The sequence below is a fragment of the Struthio camelus genome, chromosome 36 (genome assembly GCF_040807025.1).
Source record: "Struthio camelus isolate bStrCam1 chromosome 36, bStrCam1.hap1, whole genome shotgun sequence".
Lineage (NCBI taxonomy): Eukaryota > Metazoa > Chordata > Aves > Struthioniformes > Struthionidae > Struthio > Struthio camelus.
Genome location: NC_090977.1, coordinates 173,775 through 197,024, shown reverse-complemented (window position 1 = coordinate 197,024; position 23,250 = coordinate 173,775). Strand labels below are relative to the sequence as shown.

Here is a 23,250-nt window from a genome sequence, read left to right as displayed (position 1 = left end):
CCCGCGCCCCGCAGCCAATGGAGAGGGCAGGACGTCGCGATTGACAGCGGCGCCGGCCAAGCCGCCCCGGGAGGCGGTGACTGGCGGGCGGGGCGCCCAATGAGACGCGGCAAGGGGCGGGCGCAGGCGGAGATCCGCCGTCAGAGGCGGAAGATGGCGGCCGGCGCGGGCCCGGGGGTCCCGGACGGCGGCCCCGAGGCGCCAAACCGCGACCGCAGCGCCTTCGAGTGCAACATCTGCCTGGAGCCGGCGCGCGATGCCGTGATTGGCTTCTGCGGGCACCTGTACTGGTGAGGGGGCGGGGCCAAGCTCGGGGGCGGGGCCATGGGGCTGCTATGGGGAACTATAGGGCATGCAGCCAGCCATGGGGGGGGGCTATAGGGCTGCTATGGGGCAGCTATGGGGCAGGCTATGCAGACAGGTGTGGGGGGCTATAGGGCTGCTATGGGGGCAGCTATGGGGCAGGCTATGCAGACAGTGGGGGGGGCTATAGGGCTGCTATGGGAGGAGCTGTGGGGCAGCTATGGGGCAGGCTAGGCAGACAGGTGTGGGGGCTATAGGGCTGCTATGGGAGGAGCTGTGGGGCAGCTATGGGGCAGGCTAGGCAGACAGGTGTGGGGGGCTATAGGGCTGCTATGGGGGCAGCTATGGGGCAGGCTATGCAGACAGTGGGGGGGCTATAGGGCTGCTATGGGAGGAGCTGTGGGGCAGCTATGGGGCAGGCTATGCAGACAGGTGGGGGGGTTATAGGGCTGCTATGGGAGGAGCTGTGGGGCAGCTATGGGGCAGGCTAGGCAGACAGCCATGGGGGGGGCTATAGGGCTGCTATGGGGGCAGCTATGGGGCAGGCTATGCAGACAGGTGGGGGGGGTTATAGGGCTGCTATGGGAGGAGCTGTGGGGCAGCTATGGGGCAGGCTAGGCAGACAGATGTGGGGGGCTATAGGGCTGCTATGGGGGCAGCTATGGGGCAGGCTATGCAGACAGGTGGGGGGGCTATAGGGCTGCTATGGGAGGAGCTGTGGGGCAGCTATGGGGCAGGCTAGGCAGACAGGTGTGGGGGGCTATAGGGCTGCTATGGGGGCAGCTATGGGGCAGGCTATGCAGACAGGTGGGGGGGCTATAGGGCTGCTATGGGGCTGGCTGTGGGGCAGCTGTGGGGCCGCTATGGGGCAGGCCGGGCTGCTCACGCTCAGTCCTTCCCTTGCAGCTGGCCCTGCCTCCACCAGGTGAGTTCCCTCCCCCCCCCCAAAACCCAGCCCAGCCCCACGGCGCCGTGGGGCAGGGATCGCCCCGCGCCGTGGGGCAGGCCTGACCCGTGCCCCGCAGTGGCTGGCGACGCGGCCCCACTGCCCCACGTGTGGGGCTGGCATCAGCCGGGACAAGGTGGTGCCCCTGTACGGCCGGGGCAGCAGCGGGCAGCGCGACCCACGGTGAGCCCCGGGGGGCCGTGTGGGGCTGGGCTGTGGGGCAGGGAAGGGAGCAGGGTGCTATGGGGTGCTACGGAGCACTGTAGGGCGCTATAGGGGCAGGAGGGGGTGCTCTGGGGTGGGAGCAGGGGGTGCTATGGGGCAGGAGAGGGTGCTATGGGGCAGGGCTATGGGGGCAGGAGTGGGGCAGGGTGTGCTATGGGGACCAATGGGGGGGAGTATGGGGTGCTACAGAGCCGGCCGTGGGGCGGGTGCCGTGGGGCCGGTGCCGTGGGGCGGTGCCGTGGGGCTGCCCCTCACCCCTCCTCCCCGCAGGCTGCAGACCCCCCCCCGGCCCCGGGGGCAGCGCCCGGAGCCCCAGAGCTGTGGGGTGAGTGACCGCCCCGGCCCCACGGCTGCCCCACACAGCCCTGCCCCCCCATGCCCAGCCCCACACAGCCCTGCCCCACAGCCCTCTGCCTGATGGCACCTGGCCCCATGGACCCCTGCCCCATGGCTGCCCTATGGCCCTGCCCCACAGACTCTAGCCCTATGGCCGCCCCACAGCTGCCCCATGGGGCCCCGCCCCCCAGAGCCCAGCCCCACGGCTGCCCCACGGCCCCGCCCCCCAGAGCCCGGCCCCACGGAGCCCGGCCCCACGGCTGCCCCACGGCCCCGCCCCCCAGAGCCCAGCCCCACGGAGCCCGGCCCCAAGGCTGCCCCATAGCCCCACCCCCCAGAGCCCAGCCCCATGGCTGCCCCAGAGCCCAGCCCCACGGCTGCCCCACGGCCCCGCCCCCCAGAGCCCAGCCCCACGGAGCCCGGCCCCAAGGCTGCCCCATAGCCCCACCCCCCAGAGCCCAGCCCCATGGCTGCCCCAGAGCCCAGCCCCACGGCTGCCCCACAGCCCCGCCCCCCAGAGCCCGGCCCCACGGAGCCCAGCCCCACGGCTGCCCCACGGCCCCACCCCCCAGAGCCCAGCCCCATGGCTGCCCCATGGCCCCGCCCCCCAGAGCCCGGCCCCACGGAGCCCAGCCCCACGGCTGCCCCACGGCCCCGCCCCCCAGAGCCCGGCCCCACGGAGCCCAGCCCCACGGCTGCCCCACAGCCCCCCCTCCCAGAGCCCAGCCCCACGGCTGCCCCACGGCCCCGCCCCCCAGAGCCTGGCCCCACGGAGCCCAGCCCCACGGCTGCCCCACAGCCCCACCCCCTAGAGCCCAGCCCCACGGCTGCCCCACAGCCCCCCCTCCCAGAGCCCAGCCCCACGGAGCCCGGCCCAAGGCAGCCCCACAGCCCCCCATCTCCCCCCAGGCGCCCCCCGGCCCTGGGAGCAGCTTCCAGGTGGCCTTCGGCCTCGGGGCCCTGCCCTTCGCCTTCCTCAGCGCCCACCCCCTGCCCCCCCCCGCAACAGGTAAGCGCCCGGAACGCCCCAAACCGCCCCAAACCCCCCAGGGAGGCACTGGGACCCCCCAAACTGCCCCAAACCCCCCAGGGAGGCACTGGGACCCCCCCCAAACCACCCCAAAGTGCCCCAAACCCCCCAGGGAGGCACTGGGACCCCCCCAAACCACCCCAAACTGCCCCAAACCCCCCAGGGAGGCACTGGGACCCCCCCAAACCACCCCAAAGTGCCCCAAACCCCCCAGGGAGGCACTGGGACCCCCCCAAACCACCCCAAAACCCCCAGGGAGGTACCGGGAACCCCCAAACTGCCCCAAACCACCCCCAAACCCCCAGGGAGGCACTGGGACCCCCCCAAACTGCCTCAAACCACCCCAAACCCCCAGGGAGGCGCTGGGACCCCCCCAAACCACCCCAAAGTGCCCCAAAACCCCCAGGGAGGCACTGGGACCCCCCCAAACCACCCCAAAACCCCCAGGGAGGTACCGGGAACCCCCAAACTGCCCCAAACCACCCCAAAACCCCCAGGGAGGCACTGGGACCCCCCAAACTGCCTCAAACCACCCCCAAACCCCCAGGGAGGTGCTGGGACCCCCCCAAACTGCCCCAAACCACCCCAAACCCCCAGGGAGGTGCTGGGACCCCCCAAACCACCCCAAAGTGCCCCAAAACCCCCAGGGAGGCACTGGGACCCCCCCAAACCACCCCAAAACCCCCAGGGAGGTACCGGGAACCCCCAAACTGCCCCAAACCACCCCAAAACCCCCAGGGAGGCACTGGGACCCCCCCAAACTGCCCCAAACCACCCCAAACCCCCAGGGAGGCGCTGGGACCCCGCCCAAACTGCCTCAAACCACCCCCAAACCCCCAGGGAGGCGCTGGGACCCCCCCCCAAACCACCCCAAAACCCCCAGGGAGGTACTGGGAACCCCCAAACTGCCCCAAACCACCCCAAAACCCCCAGGGAGGTGCTCGGACCCCCCCCAAACCACCCCAAAACCCCCAGGGAGGCACTGGGACCCCCCCCAAACCACCCCAAACGCCCAGGGAGGTGCTGGATCCCCCAGACTGCCCCAAACCACCCCCAAACGCCCAGGGAGGCACTGGGACCCCCCCAAACCACCCCAAAACCCCCAGAGGAGCCCAAATGCCCCCTGGCAGCTACAAGCCCCCCCCAGACCCCAAATTCCCCCCCCCCAGCACCCTAAATACTCCTTGGGAACCCAAATGCCTCCCCCAGACTCCAACTCTCCCCCCCCCAGACCCCCAAACACCCCTCGGTCCCCCCACACCGTGTGGGGGGGGTGCTGGGCCCCCCCAGCTCACGGGGGGGTTTCGGGGTGACCCCCCCCAGGGGACGCCGGGGCCCCCCCGCCCTCGTCCTGGCCAGACTCGCTCTTCCTCCTCGTCGCCGCCTTCTTCTTCCTCTGGCTGCTCAGCGTGTGACCCCCCCCCCCGGGGGGACCGGGCCCCCCAAATGTGGGTCTGGGGGACTCCGGGACCCCCCCGAGCGGTTGGGGGGGCTCTGGGACCCCCCCACGGCTATCGGGGACGCTCCTGGCCCCCCAAATGTGGGTCTGGGGGGGGGCTATGGGACCGCCCCGAGCGTTTGGGGGGGGCTCCAGGACCCCAAATGTGGGTCTGGGGTCTCCAGGACCCCCCAGGGGGTGGCCCCCCTCCTCTTCCATCTCTCATTAAAGCTGCTCCCCCCCCAGGCCTGTTTTGGGGGTGTTTGATGAGCTTTTGGGGCTCCGAGGGGGGGGGATTCCCCCCCCCCGGACACCTGGGTCCCCGCCCCACCCTCCCCCCACAGGCCAGACACCGGTTTTCTCTTTTTTTCCTCTTTTTTTTAATTCACCCGGGTATAAAAACATCCCCGGTGTGGGGGGGGGGGTATTTACAAGGAGGGGGCGGTGGCTCCGCCCTCACACATCTCATTAAGTGCCACCCTTATAAGGGAAAAGGGGGTGGGACTCCCAAGGCTAAGTGCTTGTGGGTGGGGCAGACCTGGAGTGGGCGTGGCCTCATGGAGGGGGCGGGACTGGCCTGGCTCCTCCCCCCCACACCCAACACAGGGTCTAGCTGTAGTGGGTGGGGCTTGTTCCTGGGGGGAGGGGCCTCTTGTGGAGGGGTGGGGCTTGTTCCCAGGGGGTGGGGCTTGCTCCAGAGTGGGTGGGGCTTGCTACCAAGGAGGCAGGGCAGCAGAAGTGAGGGGAGGGGCTTGTTCCCAGGGGGCGGGGCTGCTGAACTGGTGGGTGTGGCTTGTTCTGGGGGGTGGGGCTTCCTTCTCATGGGCGGGGCTGGCTCCCAAGGGGTGTGGCTTGTTCCCAGGAGGATGGGGCTTCCGAGGGGCGGGGCTGCAGAGTTGATGGGTGGAGCTTGTTCCCAGGGGGCGGGGTGGCAGAACTGAGGGGTGGGGCTTGCTCCCAGTGGGTGTGGCTTGTTCCCAGGGGGTGGGGCTTCCTTCTGAGGGGCGGGGCTGCAGAGTTGATGAGTGGGGCTTGCTCCGGGGGGGGGCAGGGCTTGTTCCCAGGGGGTGGAGCTTCCTTCTGGTGGGCGGGGTTAGCTCCCAAGGGGGTGGGGCTGCAGAATTGATGGGCAGTGCTTGCTCTTGGGGGGTGGGGCTTGTTCCCAGGGGGTGGGGCTGCAGAATTGATGGGCAGTGCTTGCTCCTGGGGGGGTGGGGCTTGTTCCCAGGGGGTGGGGCTTGTTCCCAGGGGGTGGGGCTGCAGAATTGATGGGCAGTGCTTGCTCCTGGGGGGTGTGGCTTGTTCCCAGGGGGGTGGGGCTTGTTCCCAGGGGGTGGGGCTGCAGAATTGATAGGCAGTGCTTGCTCCGGGGGGGGGGGTGGCTTGTTCCCAGGGGGTGGGGCTTCCTTCCGAGGGGCGGGGCTCACCCCCAGGGGGGCGGGGCTAGCCCTGGCCTGGGTAGGCGAGGTAGAGGGCGCGGGGGCGGCGGGGGCCGCGGCGGGGGGGCTCGGGCGCCTGGGTGCGGTTGCCGGGGGGGGGCCGGCGGCGCAGGGAGGGCGGCACCGTGGAGCTCTTGATGTGGATGACCCGGGTGTCCATGACCTCGCAGTCCACCTGCATCATGGCCTCGTAGCCCCCCGCCCGCCCCGACAGGCTCTCTGGGGGGGGGGGGCGGGGGGGTCAGGGGGCTGCCAGGACCCCCCCAGGGCCCCCTCCCCATCCACACGGGGTCACCTGGGGACGTGGGGGACCCCCCAGGGTGATGGGACCCCCCCTCCCCATCCCTACGGGGTCACCTGGGGACGTGGGGGACCCTCCAAGGTGATGGGGACCCCCCCCCAGGGCCCCCTCCCCATCCCTACAGGGTCACCTGGGGACGTGGGGGACCCCCCAGGGTGATGGGGACCCCCCCCAGGGCCCCCTCCCCATCCCTACGGGGTCACCTGGGGACGTGGGGGACCCTCCAGGGTGATGGGGACCCCCCCCAGGGCCCCCTCCCCATCCCTACAGGGTCAGCTGGGGATGTGGGGGACCCCCCAGGGTGATGGGGACCCCCCCCAGGGCCCCCTCCCCATCCCTACGGGGTCACCTGGGGACGTGGGGGACCCTCCAGGGTGATGGGGACCCCCCCCAGGGCCCCCTCCCCATCCCTACAGGGTCAGCTGGGGATGTGGGGGACCCTCCAGGGTGATGGGGACCCCCCTCCCCATCCCTACGGGGTCACCTGGGGACATGGGGGACCCCCCGAGGTGATGGGGACCCCCCCAAGGCGATGCAATCCCCTCCAGAGACCCCTCCCCACAAATATGGGGTCCTGTGGGGCTACAGCAACCCCCCCCGGGAGATGGGGACCCCCCCAGGTGCTCCTGCTATAGATACAGGCTCTCCTGGAGATATAGGGGAGCCCCCCAGCGATGAGTGAGCCCCCACTATGGGGTGACAAGACCCCCCCCCATAATGATGAGGTCCCCAGAACCATGTGAGACCCCCCCAGGAGCCCCCTGAAATGGGGTGCAATGGGGTCCCATAGGGATATGGGTGAGCCCCCCCCCCGAAAGGGGTACAAGGCCCCCCCCCCCAGGCAATGGGGGGGGGGTCTCGGGGGTCCCCGCTCACCGTTGAGAGCCGCCGCCGGCATCACCAGCGACATCTTGGGCCGCGACGTCTTGTTGTGGCTGATGGCCGGGAGCAGCAAATGGTCCTGGGGTAGGGGGCGGGATGGAGGGGGGGGGGAAACAGGACAGGGGGCGTCGGGGGGGGGTCCAAGGGGGTGGGCAGAGCCCCCCCGGCCCCCCCCGGCCCTACCCGGCGGAAGGAGACGACGTAGAAGGTGTCCTCGCGGCGGTCGATGGCGTCGAGGAAGTCGGGCTCGGGGCGCTCGGGGCGGTAGAGCTGCAGCTGCCCCGGGGGGGTCCTGGGGGGGGGGGGGGGAAGAGGTCAGCGGGGGGCAGCTTTCGGGGTCGTGGCGGTGGGGGGGGGGGGGGGGGCATCGGGAGTCACTCACCTGGCCGGGTACGGGGGGGCCGCCGGGACCAGGCGGGACGTGGTGGGAGCCTTGTTGGGGGGCGACGGCTGCGAAGACCCCCGAGAAGGGGGGGGGTCAGAAGGACCCCCCCCCCAGACCCCAGGGACCCCTAAGACCCCTCCAGGGAGTCCCAGGCCCCCCCCAGACCTCAGGGACCCTCCTAGGACCCCTCAGACCCTCCCCCAGGCCCCCCCAGACCTCAGGGACCCTCCTGGGACCCCCCCCCCCAGACCCCAAGGACCCCTAAGACACCTCCAGGGAGTCCCAGCCCCCCCCCAGACCTCAGAGACCCTTCTAGGACCCCCCAGACCCTCCCCCAGACCTCAGGGACCCTCTAGGGCCCTCCCAGACCCCCCCCAGACCCTAGGGACCCCTAAAACACCTCCAGGGAGTCCCACCCCCCCCCCAAGACCTCAGGGACCCTCCTGGGACCCCCCCAGACCCTCCTCCAGGGAGCCCTAGACCCTCTCTGAGACCCCCTTGGGCCCCCCTGAGCCCAAGGACTCCCCCAGGGACCCCCCCCCAGATCCCAGGGACCCTCCTGGGACCCCCCTTAGCCCCCCCCCCGACCTCAAGGACTACCCTCAGACCCCAGAGACCCCCTAGACTCTCTCTGAGACCCCCTTGGGCTCCCCCTGACACCAAGGACTCCCCCAGGGACCCCCCCAGACTCCCCCTAGAGATATCTAGACTCTTCCTAGGACCCCCCACCCCCCCCAATCCCAAGGACTCCCCCAAATACCCCACCCAGACCCCAGGGACCCCCCAAGACCCCTAGATCCTCTCTGAGATCCCCTCGGGCCCCCCCCAGATCCTCCCAGACCCCCAAGGACTCCCCGAGACCCCTCTAAGGCCCCCCGACCCCCTTAGACCCCCCAACAGACCCCAAAGAGCTCCTAAGTGCCCCCCCAGACCCCCTGGGTCCCCCCGGCCCCACCTGGCGCCCCGGGGGCCTGCGGGGGGGCCCCGGTTTCCGGTGGTCGCTCTGGTGGCGCCGGACCCAGCCGCTGAGCTCGTCCGCCAGCCTGGGGGGGGGGGGGGGGGGGCCGTTAACGAAGTCACAGGGGCGGCGGGGTTAACGAGGTCATGGGGGCGGTGCAGCCCCCCGCCCCGGGCCTGGCTCCCACCACCCCCCTGAATCCCCCCATATCCCATGTCCCCCCCCCGTCTCCGTGTCCCCCCATATCCCATGTCCCCCAACATCCCCCTGTATCACCCCATATCCTGCATCCCCCATATCCCACGTCCCCCCCATATCCCACATCCCCCCACGTCCTCCTGTATCCCCCCATATCCCGTATCCCCCCCATATCCCACATCCCCATGTCCCCCCCTGTATTCCCCCATATCCTGTGCCCCCCATCTCTGTGTCCCCCCATATCCCGTGTCCCCCAACATCCCCCGTCTCACCCCATATCCTGCCTCCCCCATATCCCACGTCCCCCTCATATCCCACATCCCCATGTCCCCCCCTGTATTCCCCCATATCCTGTGCCCCCCATCTCTGTGTCCCCCCATATCCCGTGTCCCCCAACATCCCCCGTCTCACCCCATATCCTGCCTCCCCCATATCCCACGTCCCCCTCATATCCCACGTCCCCATGTCCCCCCCTGTATTCCCCCATATCCTGTGCCCATCTCCCTGTGTCCCCCCATATCCTGTGTCCCCCCATATCCCGTGTCCTCGTGTCCCCCCATATCCCGTGTCCCCCAACATCCCCCGTCTCACCCCATATCCTGCATCCCCCATATCCCACGTCCCCCCACGTCCTCCTGTATCCCCCCATATCCCACATCCCCATGTCCCCCCCTATATCCCCCCATATCCTGCGCCCCCCACATCCCCGTGTCCCCCCATATCCTGTGTCCCCCCATATCCCATGTCCTCGTGTCCCCCCATATCCTGCGTCGTGTCCCCCCATATCCTGCGTCCCCCCGTGTCCCCCTGCATCCCCCCATATCCCATGTACCCCTATATCCTGCATCCCCCCGCATCCCCGTATCCCCCCATATCCCGTATCCCATTTCCTGCATCCCCCCATATCCCATGTCGTGTCCCCCCATATCCCGTGTCCCCGTGTCCCCCTATATCCTGCGTCCCCCCGCGTCCCCCTGTATCCCCCCATATCCTGTGTCCCCCCGATATCCCGCGTTCCCCCCCATATCCCGCGTTCCCATGTCCCCCTGTATCCTCCCATATCCTGCATCCCCCCGTGTCCCCCTGTATCCCCCCATATCCCCCGTCCCCCCCATATCCTGCGTCCCCCCCCGTCCCCTTGTATCCCCCCATATCCCGTGCCCCCCCCGCGGCCCCCCGGGCGGCACCGCAGGGACTCGGTGCGGTTGAAGCGGCGGCAGTCGGGCGCCAGGAAGAGCCTGTCCAGGTCGCGCAGCACCAGGGCCGGCACCGCCGAGGCGTTCCTGGGGGGGGGACACGGGGCTGGGAGCCGGCGCGCTGCCACCAGCGCCCCGGGGACACCGCGGGGACGACGTGGGGATGGGGACACCGCGGGGACGAGGACGCCACTGGGACCGTGTGGTTGGGGGGCTTGGCCAAGGACGGGGGGGCTATGGGGGTCAGGGAGCTCGGCCTGGAGTTGGGGGTCCCAGGGGTCCCATGGGGGTCCTGGGGGGGGTCCTGGGGGCCCCATGGGGGTAACGGGGCTCTGCCCAGGGTTGAGGGAATCTTGGGGGGGGGGGTCCCAGGGGTCCCATGGGGGTGGGGGGGGTCCTGGGGGGGTTCCAGGGGGCCCCATGGGGGTAACGGGGCTCTGCCCAGGGTTGAGGGGATCCTGGGGGGGGGGGGTCCCAGGGGTCCCATGGGGGACAGGGGGTTCCAGGGGGCCCCATGGGGGTAACGGGGCTCTGCCCAGGGTTGAGGGGATCCTGGGGGGAGGAATCCATGGGGGGCCCATGGGGGTCAGGGGGGTCCTGGAGGGCCCATAGGGGTGAGGGGGGGTCTGCTGGGGCTCGGGAGGGTCCCGGGGGGGTCCCACGTACCTGAAGGGGGGGCCGGGCAGGGGGGCGGGTGGCCCCCGCAGCCCCCGCTCCCGGGGTCCGTCCTCGGGGGGCCCCTGGGCCACCCCCAGGAGGTGCCGCCGGGCCCGGGGCGGGGGCTGCTCCTGCCGGGGGGGTCCCGGCTCCGGCGGCGGCTGCTCCGGGGGGCTGCAGGGGGGCGGCGGCAGGTTGGGGGGGGGGGCTGGGGGCTGCAGGCCCCCCCCCCCCCCGAGCAGGGACCCACCTGAGGGGCCCGAAGTTGAAGGCGACGAAGAGGAGGAGGGCGGCGAGGCAGACGAGCTTGCGGTGGCCCGGGCCCAGGCGCAGCTCTGCGTTCTGGGGGGGGGGACACACGGGGGGCAGCCCCGTTTACCCCCCTGTCACAGTACATCCCATGGACCCCCCCCCCCCGCAACACATCCCAAATAATCCCCCCACAACACCTTGCCCCATATAACCCCCCCCATAATGGTATATCCCAATTAATCTCAGTAACAGTGCACCCTATCCCCCCCAAAAATAGCACAGCCCATTCCCCAACATAACGGTACATTCCGTACACCCCCCCCATAATGGTTTCTCCCATTTGCCCCCCTCTAATGGGGCATCCCAACTAAACACCCCCCCACCCTATAACCCCCCAATGGTACATCCCACCTCTACCCCCCCATTACCTACAATGGTTTCTCCTGTCACCATGGTGATAGACCACCCCCCCCCCCAATGGACCATGCCAGGGTTGGGGGGGGTGGTGGGATGGACCATTATGGCCTGTGGTGGGGGTGGGTGAGATGCACCACTAAGGGATGGGGGGGAGGACCCTATGGAGCGACCCACTGCGCAGTGCGGGGGGGGGAATGGGGCAGTGCATTATGAGATGGGGGGGAAAGAACCTTATAGAACAAACCATTGCGCTGGGGGGGGGCTAGAATAAAGCATTATGGGATGCAGGGAAACTTAGCTTATGGCTAGTACCACTGCAGTGTTGGGGGGGGATGGAGCATACCATTACAGAAAAAGCACAAGGAATCAATCCTATGGATTGTACCACCGCGCTGGGGGGGAAATAGGGCAAACCATTATCCAAAGGGGGGGGTGACAACCCTATGGATTGTACCATTAGATGGGGAGCGCGATGAGATATACTATCACGGAACGGGGGCGGTCTTAGCTTTTGAGCAGTATCACCGCGGTGTTTAGAGGAAAAGCGCGTTAGAGCACCCCGTTATGGAAAAAGGGGGTGATACCCCTATGGATTGTACCACCACGCTGGGGAGGGGGGGGAAGCGCAGCAAACCATTACGGGAAAGGGGGGACAACCCTACGGGTCGCACCGGTGCGCCGGGCGGGGGGGGCCGGGCCGTACCCTGACCCCCGTCCCGGGCTGCGGGAAGCGCCAGGCGGGACGTGGGAGCCGGGGGTGGGGGGGTTCTGACCTCGCCGAGGACGGCGTCGAGGCGGCGCCGGAGCAGGGCGTTCTCGCGGCGGAGGCGGTCGTTGTCGGCCAGGGCCTCGCGCAGCCGGGCCTCCAGCCCCTGCAGGTACTCCTTCTTCTTGCGGCGCGACTGGCACGCCGACTCCCGGTTCTTGATCATCCGCTGCTGCCGCTTCAGCACCTTCACCTGGTGGGGGGGGGGGGGGGAAACGGGGGTCAGGCCACGGAAACGGGGAGGCCCCGGGGGGGCCGCGTCGCGCTGGGCGTGCGGGGGGGGGGGGGGGGTCACTCACGTCCACCTCCTGGGGGCCGGGCCCGGCGGGGGCCGGGGCCGGGACGATGGTCTTGGCTTCGGGCCGGGGGGCGCCGGGGGCGGCCCGGGGGGGCTCGGGGCCGGGGGGCTGCAGCCGCAGGAGCCCCGGCAGCCGCAGCAGCTCGGCCGGCGAGATGACGACCGACGGGGTGGGCACTGTGGGGGGGGGGGGCGTTGGGGGGCGCCCCAGAGACCCCCCCCAGCCCCAGCTCCGGTATCCTGGACCCCCCGATGACCCCCCAACCCCATCACAATCACCCTGGAGACCCCCCCAACACTGTCCCCATTGTCTCAGACCCCCCAAACCTGTCCCTAGGGGCCTGAACCCCCACAACCCCCCCCCAGCCCCCCTTCCTCATGCCCTGGACCCCCCCCAAAGACCCTCTCAAACTCATCCTCACTGCCCTGGACCCCCCAGATCCCCCAGACCCCATCCCCATTGCCCTAGACCCCCCCAAACCCCATTGTCATGCCCTCAGACCCCCCCCCAGACCTCCCAGACCCCCCCCCACATCCCCAGGTCCTACCAGCGATGGCAGGGGGCAGCGGGGGGGCCGAGCCGGGCAGGGGCTGGAGCAGGATGGTTTTGGGGGGGGCCGGCGGCGGGGGCCCCACGGGGACGGCCGCCACCACCAGGGGCTTGGGCTGGATGGGGGGGGTCCGGCGGGGGGCCTCGGACTTCACCGCCCCCTTCGGCACCCGGCCTGCTGGGGCAGCGGGGCGTCAGGGGTGGGGGGGTTCGGCCGCGGCCCCCCCGGCCCGTCTGTCCCATCCAATCCCGTCCCCCCCCCCCCCCGCCCGGACCCCCCCTTACCTGGCTCGGAGCAGGGCGGCACCGGTGGCGGCTCCGTCTTCACCCCCGGCTCGGCCGCGGGGCTGGGGACCTGCGGGGGCCAGAGCTGAGGCGGGGGGACGGGGGGGGGGCAGGGGACACGGGGGACGGGGGGGGGACACGGCATGGGGAGGGGGGGTACGTACCCATCCGGGGGGGTCGGAGGCGGACGAGAGCCCCGAGGACTCGGAGCAGTGGGACGAGGCCGGCGACGCGGGCTCCGACTTCACCTGCAGGTCTGGGGGCCGCAGCCGGGCGTCGCGCCTCGCCCGGGCCCCCCCAAAACCCTCCTCTGGTGCCCCAACCCCCCCTCTGTACCCCCAATATCCCCTCAGCACCCCCAACCCCCCCCAAAACCCTCCTCTGGTGCCCCAACCCCCCCTCTGTACCCCCAATATCCCCTCAGCACCCCCAACCCCCCCCCAAAAACCCTCCTCTGGTGCCCCAACCCCCCCAGCACCCTACAACCCCACCCCAGCACCCCCAAACACTTCTCTGATGCCCCAACCCCCCCAGTATCCCCAAAAACCCCCAGTACCCCCAAAAGCCCCCCAAAACCCTCCTCTGGTGTCCCAACTCCCCCTCTGTACCCCCAATATCCCCTCAGCACCCCCAACCCCCCCCCCAAACCCTCCTCTGGTGCTCCAACCCCCCCTCCATACCCCCAACCCCCCCCAAACCCTCCTCTGGTGCCCCAACCCCCCCTCCGTACCCCCAACCCCCCCCAAACCCTCCTCTGGTGCCCCAACCCCCCCAGTATCCCCAAAATCGCCCCCCAGCACCTCCCCAAACCCTCCTCTGGTGCCCCAAACCACCCCAGCACCCCCAAAACCCACCCCAGCACCCCCCAAATCCTCCTATACCCCATATCCTGCCCCCAGCACCAAATAAAGCCCCACAGCACCCCATCTCCCCCCCCCAGGGCCCCTCTCTGCCCCCCAGACCCCCATTCCTGCCCCCCACCACCCCTCTCTACCCCTCAGACCCCTTTCCTGCCCCCCAGACCCCCATTCTTGCCCCCTACCACCCCTCTCTGCCCCTCAGACCCCTTTCCTGCCCCCCAGACCCCCATTCCTGCCCTCCCATCACCCCTCTCTGCCCCCCAGACCCCCTTTCCTGCCCCCCACCACCCCTCTCTGCCCCCCAGACCCCCTTTCCTGCCCCCCACCACCCCTCTCTGCCCCCCAGACCCCCATTCTTGCCCCCCCATCACCCCTCTCTGCCCCCCAGACCCCCATTCCTGCCCCCCACCACCCCTCTCTGCCCCCCAGACCCCCTTTCCTGCCCCCCAGCCCCCCTTTCCTGCCCCCCACCACTCCTCTCTGCCCCCCAGACCCCCATTCTTGCCCCCCACCACCCCTCTCTGCCCCCCAGACCCCCTTTCCTGCCCCCCACCACTCCTCCCTGCCCCCCAGACCCCCATTCCTGCCCCCAGCACCCCCCAGCCCCACTCACCAGGGAAGAGGTTGGGGGGCGGCTGGGCCCACGGCGGGTCTGGGGGGGTCGCGGCTTCGCCCAGCTCGAAGGCGCCATCGAACTTGGTTTTGGGGGGGGGGGGGGATGATGATGAGAGCCAGAAGGGGGCGGGGCCGGGAATCCCCCCAAAAGGGGGCGGGGCCTGCCGCGGGAGGGGGCGGGGCTTACCATGGGGTCGGGCTCCAGGGAGGGGAAGAGGTGGGCGGGCTCCAGCCCGTCGTCAAGGCAACCGTAGAGGGCGGCATCTTGGGGGGGCGGGGGGGAGTGAGACTCCGCCCTCCGGCCACAAGCCCCGCCCGCAAGGCGGCTAGCCCCGCCCCCTTGGCGTAGCCCCGCCCAGAGCGCAACTCCCGCCTCCGTGAGTTAGCCACGCCCCCTCTTCGCTTTAGCCCCGCCCCCTATTCGCTTGAGCCACGCCCCCTCCCCCGGCCTCCGCGGGGCCTCCACGCCGCTGCCGCCCGGCCCCGCCCCGCCGGCTCTGGCCCCGCCCCGCCGGCTCTGGCCCCGCCCCCGGCCCCGCCCCGCGGCCCGGCCCACCCCAGTCCTCGCTGCCCAGCAGGTTGTCGGCCCGGAACCGGCCCGCGTCGCTCAGCACCAGCAGCTCCGGCGCCAGCGCCGCCATCTTCCCGCCTGGCCCCGCCCCGCCCCGCTTCGCCCCGCCCCCTCGCCGCCGCCCCGCCCAATCGCCCGCCGCCGTCCGCCCGCGCCGGCCCAATGGGCGCGCGGCTTCCGCTTCCGGCTCTCAAGCCCCGCCCCTTCCGCGCCGCACTAGGCGGACGTGGGCGGGGCTGGGGGGGGGTGGGAAGGGGGAGCGCATGCGCCCTGCGGGCCCCGCGCATGCGCAGCCCTCTCCCCGTCCCTCCTCCCTTCCCCGCTCGCGGCAGCCCCGCCCCCTCCGCCCTATATGGAGAAAGGAGGGGGCGTCTCCATGGTAACCGCTCCGGGGCTGCGGCCTGGCGCCTGCGCGCAGCGGGCGGAGGGGGCGGGGCCGGATGTGACGTCAGAGGAGGCGGTGCGCTCGGACGCCTGGGCCCTCACCCAGGTGGGAAGAGGGAGCTGGGGGGGGGGGGAGGGGCCGGGACGCCTGGGCCCTCCCACTGAGGGGGGAGGGGGGGAATTGAGGGGGCCCCGGACGCCTGGGTCCCCCTTTAGGGGGGAGGGGCGCTCCCGGACGCCTGGGCCCCTCCTGACCCGTCCCTGCCCCCTCCACCACCTTATAGGCCGCCGACGGCGCCGGAGCGTCGCCATTGGCAGAGGCGGGAATGGATGGGGCGGAGCCAGCCAATGGGAAGGCAGCGCCCTCAGGATCGGCCAATGGGGCTCGTGCCCAGGGAAGAGGCCGGGAGCTGACCAATGGGAGCGCACGGAGCCCGGAGCCAGCCAATGGGCAGCAAGGCCCCGGAGGTTGGTCCAATGAGGGAAGAGGGAGCCTGGGCTCAGCCAATAAGCAGCTCGGGGCACGGCAAACTGCCAAGGGCTCGTCCAATGAGAGAGAGGGGAGCCCGAGAATGGCCAATCAGCAGCTGGAAGGAAGGCAAGCGGCAAAGGGCTCAGCCAATGGGAGCGGAGAGGGCCAGGGCTCGGCCAATGAGGATGGCGGGCTCCAGCACCCGTCCAGTGAGATCGCACGGAGCCAGGACCTGACCAATGAGGCTGGAGAGCTCCAGGAGCCGTCCAATGAGGACACGGGGCTCGGGGACCCAACCAATGAGGACACGGGGCTCGGGGACCCAACCAATGAGGACGTGGGGCTCAGGGACACATCCAATGAGGTTGTTCAGCTCCAGGAACCAACCAATGACCTTGTGGGTCTCCAGGATCCAACCAGAGAGGCCGTCGGCCTCCAGGCACCGTCCAATGGGAGCGCAGGACAGCGCGGCCCCGCCGAGGGGGCTCGTGGGCTCCAGGACCCAAGCCAAGAGCCTGCAGGTCTCCAGGACCCACCTAAAGGGGCTGCAGACCTCCGGCGTCCACCGAATGAGGAGACGGGGCGCCAGGAACCGCCCAATGGGACCGCGGGGCGCCAGGAACCATCCAATGGGACCGCGGGGCGCCAGGAACCATCCAATGGGACCACGGGGCGCCAGGAACCGCCCAATGAGACCGCGGGGCGCCAGGAACCATCCAATGAGACCGCAGGGCTCCGGGAACCATCCAATGGGACCGCAGGGCTCCAGGAACTGCCCAATGGGACCGCGGGGTGCCAGGAACTGCCCAATGAGACCGCGGGGCGCCAGGAACCATCCAATGAGACCGCAGGGCTCTGGGAACCGCCCAACGGGACCGCGGGGCGCCAGGAACCGCCCAATGAGACCGCGGGGCGCCAGGAACCGCCCAATGAGACCGCAGGGCGCCAGGAACCATCCAATGAGACCGCAGGGCTCTGGGAACCACCCAATGGGACCGCGGGGCGCCAGGAACCGCCCAACGGGACCATGAGTCTCCAGGAACCGCCCAACGAGGCCACGGGCGGCCAGGGCCCATCGGAGGCGGCCAGGGGGCTCCGGGAACCGGTGCCGGCGGTGGCCTTGGGGCCGTGGGACCTGGCCAACGAGGAGGCCTGGCTGCGGGAGCCCTGCGAGGAGCCCGAGGACGCGCTCGGCGGCCGGGACGAGGAGGACGACGCCGAGGACGACGATGCCGACGCCGGGGGCTGGTGGCAGAGCCCCGACGGCGCCTTCTCCAAGCAGGTGCTGCGCCGGGGCCGAGGTCTGGCGCGACCGGGCCCGGGTTCCCGCTGCCGGGTGCTGCTGGAGGCACCGGCGGCGGCCGGGTCGGGCCGCTGGGCCACCCTGCGCCTGGGGACGGCCGAAGGAGCCTGGGCGGCCGCCGTGGACGCCTGCCTGGAGACCATGGCGGCCGGCGAGCGGGTCCGGCTGCGGCCGACGGCGGCGCCGGTCACCGTCGGGCTGCGCTTGGCCTCCTTCGCCGCCGCGCCGGAGCCCTGGGAGCTGCCGCCGGCCGCCCTCTGGGCCGGGGCGCTGGCCCGCAAAAGCCGAGCCGGGCGGCTCTTCGGGGCCGGGGCGGTGGCGGCGGCGGCCCGGCAGTACGGGGCGGCGTTGCGCTTGGCGGTGGCCGGCGGCGGGCGGCCGCCCTTGAGCCCGGAACGGGCCGGCCTCAAAGCGGACCTGCACGCCAACCTGGCGCTGTGCCAGCTGCGGCTGGGGCTGCCGGCGGCCGCCGCCGCCAACTGCGCCAAAGCCTTGGCCCTGCGGCCCGGCCACCTCAAGGCTCGGTACCGGCGCGGTTTGGCGGCCGCCGCTTTGGGCGACCTGGAAGCGGCGGCCGCCGACTTGGCGGCGGTGGCCCGGGCTCGGCCCGCCGACGGGGACGCCCGGCGCGAGCTGCGACGCGTGGCGCGCCGCCTCCGCGACCGCGACGCCCGCCTGGCTCGGCGCCTCCGGCCCCTCTTCGCCTCCGGCGCCGACGAGGCGCCGCTTCGTTAGCCGCAGCCCGGTCCCGCCTGCCGTTGCCGCCCGGCCCTAATCTGCCCGGCAACCGCCGCCGCCGCCGTGGGAACCGATTTTGGGGGAAGTGTTGGGGGGGGGGGGACAAACCCCCCCCTCCCCCCCCAACGGGGCGCCGGGGTAATAAAAACGTTGAGGTGTAACGAGGGGCGGCTTCGTTAGCGCATCCGGCGTGCGGTTGCCACCGGCCCCAAATCTGCCCGGTGACCGTCGCCAGGGAGACGGCAGTGGGGGTTGGGGAGGGGAGCGGGATGGGGGGCGGGTAACGAACCCTACAGCTAACGAGAGTTCCCGTAACGAGCCGCTCAGCGAAGGAACCCCCCCCCACCCAGTAATGAACCCTGCCGCTAACAAGCCCCCCCATAACGAACCGCTCAGCTGACGAACCCCCATTAATAAGCCTCTCAGCTAACGAGCCCCCCCATAACGAGCCCCACAGCTAACGAACTTCCCTGGCCTCATTATCAATATAGAGATTTATTGAACCATCAGCAGCAAAACTCGTCGCAGGGGTGGGGGGAGGGAGGGGCTAATGGCGGGGGTGGGGCCTCGCGGGAGGGAGGGGCGGGGTTTCGGCCGCGGGGGTGGGGCCCTGTGGGGGGGGCAGGCGGGGCTTGGCATGCAGATGAGGCAGGGCCCCGGCGCAAAGCACTGTGGGAGCCCCGCCCACCGGGGGCGGGGCCGGGAGCGGGGCGTTGCCACGGCGACCAGGGGCAGGGGGATTCCTGGGTGTTGCCATGGCGATGCTGGGGGTGGCCATACCGGTTGCCGGGGCTGTTGCTAGGGGCCCCCGGTGTTGCCGTGACGCTGCCAAGGGGCCCCTGGTGCTGTTCCCGGGGTGTTGCTATGGTGTCGCTAGGCGCCCCAGGTGTTGCTTATACTGTTGCCATGGCGCCGTAGGGGCACCGGGTGTTGCCATGGTGATGCTGGGAGTCCCTGGTGTTGCCATGGCATTGCTGGGGGGGGGGTGTCCATGGTGTTGCTATGGTGATGCTGGGAGTCCCCGGTGTTGCCATGGCGTCGCTGGGAGACCCTCAGCGTAGTCGTGGTGATGCTGGGCGTCCCCGGTGTCGGCACAGCGTCGCTAGGGGGGGTCCCCGGCATCCCTGGTGTTGCCATGGCGTCGCTGGGGGGGGTCCCCGGCGTCGCCAGGGTGATGCTGGGAGTCCCTGGTGTTGCCATAGTGTTGCTAGGGGGCCCCTCAGCGTTGCCATGGTGATGCTGGGGGTCTCCAGCGGCGCCGGGGTGATGCTGAGCGTCCCCGGTGTCGGCACGGCGGCGCTGGGGGGGTCCCCGGTGTCGCTGTGGGGGTCCCCGGCGGCGCCGGGTGATGCTGGGCGTCCCCGGTGTCGGCACGGCGGTGCCGGGGGGGTCCCCGGTGTCGCTGCGGGGGTCCCCGGCGGCGCCGGGTGATGCTGGGCGTCCCCGGTGTCGGCACGGCGGCGCTGGGGGGGTCCCCGGTGTCGCTGCGGGGGTCCCCGGCGGCGCCGGGTGATGCTGGGCGTCCCCGGTGTCGGCACGGCGTCGCTAGGGGGGGTCCCCGGCATCCCTGGTGTTGCCATGGCGTCGCTGGGGGGCGTCCCCGGCGTCGCCAGGGTGATGCTGGGAGTCCCTGGTGTTGCCATAGTGTTGCTAGGGGGCCCCTCAGCGTTGCCATGGTGATGCTGGGGGTCTCCGGCGGCGCCGGGGTGATGCTGAGCGTCCCTGGTGTCGGCACGGCGGCGCCGGGGGGGTCCCCGGTGTCGCTGTGGGGGTCCCCGGCGGCGCCGGGTGATGCTGGGCGTCCTCGGTGTTGGCACGGCGGCGCCGGGGGGGTCCCTGGTGTCGCTGCGGGGGTCCCCGGCGGCGCCGGGTGATGCTGGGGGTCCCCGGTGTCGGCACGGCGGTGCCGGGGGGGGTCCCCGGTGTCGCTGCGGGGGTCCCCGGCGGCGCCAGGGTGATGCTGAGCGTCCCTGGTGTCGGCACGGCGGCGCCGGGGGGGTCCCCGGTGTCGCTGCGGGGGTCCCCGGCGGCGCCGGGTGATGCTGGGCGTCCCCGGTGTCGGCACGGCGGCGCTGCGGGGGGGTCGCCGGCGGCGGCGGCGGCGCCGGGGGGCCGGGGGGCGGCGCTAGGGCTCCCAGTCGTTGTCGTGGTGCTGGGCGGCGATGATGATGACGACGGTGAGGATGGTGCAGAGCACCATGGCGGCGATGCCCACGGCCAGGCTGATGAAGGAGAAGTTGCGGGCCTCGCGCGAGGCGATCTCGGCCGAGACGATGTCGCCCCGCGCCACCGCCGTGCGCACCTGCGGCGGGGGGGGGGGGGGGACAGACGCACGGCCCGAGGGAGGGAGGGACGGGCGGACGGCGGTCGGCCCGGCCCCCCCGGCGCCGCCCCCGCCCCCCGCCGCCCCCGGCCCCACCTGCACGGCCTTGACGATGGCGACGACGCCGGTGGGCCAGAAGCAGCAGAGGGTGGTGAGGACGGCGATGGGCAGGTAGTCGTGGGGGGGCCCCCGCGGCTCCAGCAGCGCCGGGGGCGGGGGCGGCGGGGGCGGGGCCGCGCCGGGAGGCCCCGCCCCGTAGGGCTGCGGGGGGGCGGGGTCAGCGGGAGCCCCGCCCCAAGCCACGCCTCCTCCACCTGCTCCCTGGCAGCCTCATCCCAGCCCAGCTTGGGGCTGGAGCCCAGCCCAAGCCCCGCCCACTCGCCCAAGCCACGCCCACTCCCCCAAGCCACGCCCCAACCTCCCCTCCACCTGAGCCCCTCCCCTATGCCACACCCTCCCACTTCAGGCCACGCCCCCCACCTCATCCTAGTCTGGCTTGGGGCTGGCGCCCACCCCTAAGCCCCGCCCGCTCCCCCCTCAAGCCCCGCCCACTCCTCAAGCCACGCCCCCGCCCGCTCCTCCACCTGAGCCCCTCCTCTATGCCCCGCCTCCCTCCCGCCTCCGGCCACGCCCCCTTCAGCTCCACCCACCTTCCCCCAGGCTCCGCCTCTGCTCCCGAGCACCGCCCCTCCCGGGCTGCACCCCCTCTCGAGGCCCCGCCCCTCTCCCTTAAGCCACACCCCCCCTTCAGCCCAGCCTCGCCACGAGCCCACGCCCACCCCAGAGGCCACGCCCACTCTTAGACCACGCCCACCCCAGAGGCCACACCCGCCCCAGCTCCACCCCCCCAACGCTGCTCCCAGGCCCCGCCCCCCGCCCCGAGGCCCCGCCCCCGCCCCGAGGCCCCGCCCCCCGCCCCGAGGCCCCGCCCCACTCACGGGCCCCACGGGGTAGACGGGCAGGTAGGCGGCGCAGGGCTGGAGCTGCAGGGCGAAGGGGGGCTGCCCGTAGGGCAGGGGGGGCTGCGGCGGCAGGCCGAAGGGGGGGGCGGCGGGCGGGGGGCCGGCGGGGGGGGCGCGGGCGGCCGGCGGGGGCCGCGGCAGCGTGGCCGCGTGGCCGCCCCCCCCCGGGCCCGGCGGCAGCCCCCGGGGCAGCGTGGCGGCCCCCAGCCCCCCGCCGCCGCCGCCCCCCGCCGCCGCCGCCAGCCCCCCCCGGGGCAGCGTGGCCACCGCCGCCGCCACCGCCCCCCCCGGCCGCGGCAGCGTGGCCGCCCCCGGCAGCCCCCCCCCGAAACCCGGCGGCGCCGGCGGGCCGTAGGGGGGGGGCGAGGCGTGCGGGGCCCCCTCCGCCGCTCCTGGGGGGGGGGGGCGGGCGTCAGCGGGGCCGGGGGGACGAAGCTGCCCCCCAAACCCCCCCTCCAGCTCCCTCAGACCCCCCAACCCCTCCTGAGACCCCCAACGCCCCCTCACACCCCCCAATCATCCTCAGGACCCCCAACCCCTCCTGAGACCCCCAACGACCCCTCACACCCCCCAATCATCCTCAGGACCCCCCCAACCCCTCCTGAGACCCCCAACGCCCCCTCACACCCCCCAATCATCCTCAGGACCCCCCCAACCCCTCCTGAGACCCCCAACGCCCCCTCACACCCCCCAATCCCCCCCCAGGACCTCCCCAACCCCTCCTGAGACCCCCAACGCCCCCTCACACCCCCCAATCATCCTCAGGACCCCCCCAACCCCTCCTGAGACCCCCAATGCCCCCTCACACCCCCCAATCCCCCCCCAGGACCTCCCCAACCCCTCCTGAGACCCCCAACGCCCCCTCACACCCCCCAATCATCCTCAGGACCCCCCCAACCCCTCCTGAGACCCCCAACGCCCCCTCACACCCCCCAATCCCCCCCCAGGACCCCCCCAACCCCTCCTGAGACCCCCAACGACCCCTCACACCCCCCAATCATCCTCAGGACCCCCCCAACCCCTTCTGAGACCCCCAACACCCCCTCACACCCCCCAATCATCCTCAGGACCCCCCCAACCCCTCCTGAGACCCCCAACGCCCCCTCACACCCCCCAATCATCCTCAGGACCCCCCCAACCCCTTCTGAGACCCCCAACGCCCCCTCACACCCCCCAATCATCCTCAGGACCCCCAACCCCTCCTGAGACCCCCAACGCCCCCTCACACCCCCCAATCATCCTCAGGACCCCCAACCCCTCCTGAGACCCCCAACACCCCCTCACACCCCCCAATCATCCTCAGGACCCCCAACCCCTCCTGAGACCCCCAACGCCCCCTCACACCCCCCAATCATCCTCAGGACCCCCAACCCCTCCTGAGACCCCCAACACCCCCTCACACCCCCCAATCATCCTCAGGACCCCCAACCCCTCCTGAGACCCCCAACGCCTCCTCACACCCCCCAATCCCCCCCAGGACCTCCCCAACCCCTCCTGAGACCCCCAACGCCCCCTCACACCCCCCAATCACCCTCAGGACCCCCCCAACCCCTCCTGAGACCCCCAACGCCCCCTCACACCCCCCAATCCCCCCCCAGGACCTCCCCAACCCCTCCTGAGACCCCCAACGCCCCCTCACACCCCCCAATCATCCTCAGGACCCCCCCAACCCCTTCTGAGACCCCCAACGCCCCCTCACACCCCCCAATCATCCTCAGGACCCCCCCAACCCCTCCTGAGACCCCCAACGCCCCCTCACACCCCCCAATCATCCTCAGGACCCCCCCAACCCCTCCTGAGACCCCCAACGCCCCCTCACACCCCCCAACACCCCCCAGGACCCCCAACCCCTCCTGAGACCCCCAACGACCCCTCTCCCCCAGGCTCCTCCTGCCCCCCATCTCCCCCCACTGCCCCCCATCTCCCTCTCCCCAGCCCCCTCCAGGGCCTCCATCTCCCCCCAGTGCCCCCCAGCTCCCCCTTGTGCCCTCCATCCCCATCTCCCCCGGGCTCCTCCTGCCCCCCAGCTCCCCCCCAGCTCCTCCATCCCCCCCGTCTCCCTCTCCCCCAGCCTCCTCCGGGGCCTCCATCTCCCCCGGGCTCCTCCTGCCCCCCAGCTCCCTCTCTCCAGGCTCCCCCAGGGCCTCCATCTCCCCCCAG

General features: G+C 71.8%; 4 protein-coding genes across 6 annotated transcripts; 2 read left to right on the top strand and 2 right to left on the bottom strand.

The window, feature by feature from the left end:
- Window positions 1-125: 125 nt before the first annotated feature.
- On the top strand, window positions 126-4,523 carry RNF5 (ring finger protein 5). Of its 2 annotated transcripts, XM_068923979.1 has the most exons (6): window positions 126-290; window positions 1,210-1,228; window positions 1,329-1,432; window positions 1,745-1,799; window positions 2,720-2,819; window positions 4,164-4,523. In XM_068923979.1, the coding sequence occupies exons 1-6, from the start codon at window positions 154-156 to the stop codon at window positions 4,253-4,255; spliced, it is 507 nt and encodes a 168-aa protein (XP_068780080.1). In that variant the 5' UTR covers window positions 126-153; the 3' UTR covers window positions 4,256-4,523. The 2 variants fall into 2 exon arrangements, with proteins under 2 accessions (XP_068780080.1, XP_068780082.1); XM_068923981.1 differs by lacking the exons at window positions 126-290; window positions 1,329-1,432 and having other exon boundaries at window positions 743-1,228.
- A 138-nt stretch (window positions 4,524-4,661) lies between these two features.
- ATF6B (activating transcription factor 6 beta) lies at window positions 4,662-15,052 on the bottom strand. 2 transcript variants are annotated; one of them, XM_068923929.1, is made up of 16 exons: window positions 14,894-15,052; window positions 14,525-14,601; window positions 14,336-14,417; window positions 13,027-13,118; window positions 12,863-12,932; window positions 12,576-12,755; window positions 12,029-12,204; window positions 11,737-11,922; window positions 10,545-10,636; window positions 10,304-10,468; window positions 9,629-9,724; window positions 8,241-8,328; window positions 7,283-7,350; window positions 7,084-7,192; window positions 6,895-6,979; window positions 4,662-5,936 (listed from the first exon to the last, which is right to left on the bottom strand). In XM_068923929.1, the coding sequence occupies exons 1-16, from the start codon at window positions 14,976-14,978 to the stop codon at window positions 5,722-5,724; spliced, it is 1,866 nt and encodes a 621-aa protein (XP_068780030.1). In that variant the 5' UTR covers window positions 14,979-15,052; the 3' UTR covers window positions 4,662-5,721. The 2 variants fall into 2 exon arrangements, with proteins under 2 accessions (XP_068780030.1, XP_068780031.1); XM_068923930.1 differs by having other exon boundaries at window positions 12,576-12,752.
- A 196-nt stretch (window positions 15,053-15,248) lies between these two features.
- Window positions 15,249-17,905, top strand: FKBPL (FKBP prolyl isomerase like). The gene is made up of 2 exons (XM_068923925.1): window positions 15,249-15,398; window positions 15,577-17,905. Exons 1-2 carry the CDS (start codon window positions 15,261-15,263, stop codon window positions 17,800-17,802), a joined length of 2,364 nt encoding a protein of 787 aa, XP_068780026.1. The 5' UTR covers window positions 15,249-15,260; the 3' UTR covers window positions 17,803-17,905.
- Window positions 17,906-19,830: 1,925 nt separating this feature from the next.
- Window positions 19,831-21,171, bottom strand: PRRT1 (proline rich transmembrane protein 1; the record flags this gene model as incomplete). Its single annotated transcript, XM_068923832.1, has 3 exons — window positions 19,831-20,107; window positions 20,225-20,389; window positions 21,067-21,171. Coding segments are annotated over 3 exons (447 nt in total), but the record flags the coding sequence as incomplete, so codon positions are not given.
- Window positions 21,172-23,250: the final 2,079 nt, after the last annotated feature.

Bases quoted from the DNA above. Each gene is read 5' to 3' on its own strand.
- ATF6B (XM_068923929.1), bottom strand. From the start codon at position 14,978: ATGGCGGCGCTGGCGCCGGAGCTGCTGGTGCTGAGCGACGCGGGCCGG. The intron at 14,602-14,893 runs GTGGGCCGGGCC...CGCCCCCCCAAG, and splicing joins GCTGGGCAGCGAGGACTGGG to ATGCCGCCCTCTACGGTTGC. The intron at 12,205-12,575 runs GTAGGACCTGGG...CCCCCCCCACAG, and splicing joins GCTGCCCCCTGCCATCGCTG to TGCCCACCCCGTCGGTCGTC.
- FKBPL (XM_068923925.1), top strand. From the start codon at position 15,261: ATGGAGAAAGGAGGGGGCGTCTCCATGGTAACCGCTCCGGGGCTGCGG. The intron at 15,399-15,576 runs GTGGGAAGAGGG...ACCACCTTATAG, and splicing joins ACGCCTGGGCCCTCACCCAG to GCCGCCGACGGCGCCGGAGC.
- RNF5 (XM_068923979.1), top strand. From the start codon at position 154: ATGGCGGCCGGCGCGGGCCCGGGGGTCCCGGACGGCGGCCCCGAGGCG. The intron at 1,433-1,744 runs GTGAGCCCCGGG...TCCTCCCCGCAG, and splicing joins AGCGGGCAGCGCGACCCACG to GCTGCAGACCCCCCCCCGGC. The intron at 1,800-2,719 runs GTGAGTGACCGC...ATCTCCCCCCAG, and splicing joins CGGAGCCCCAGAGCTGTGGG to GCGCCCCCCGGCCCTGGGAG.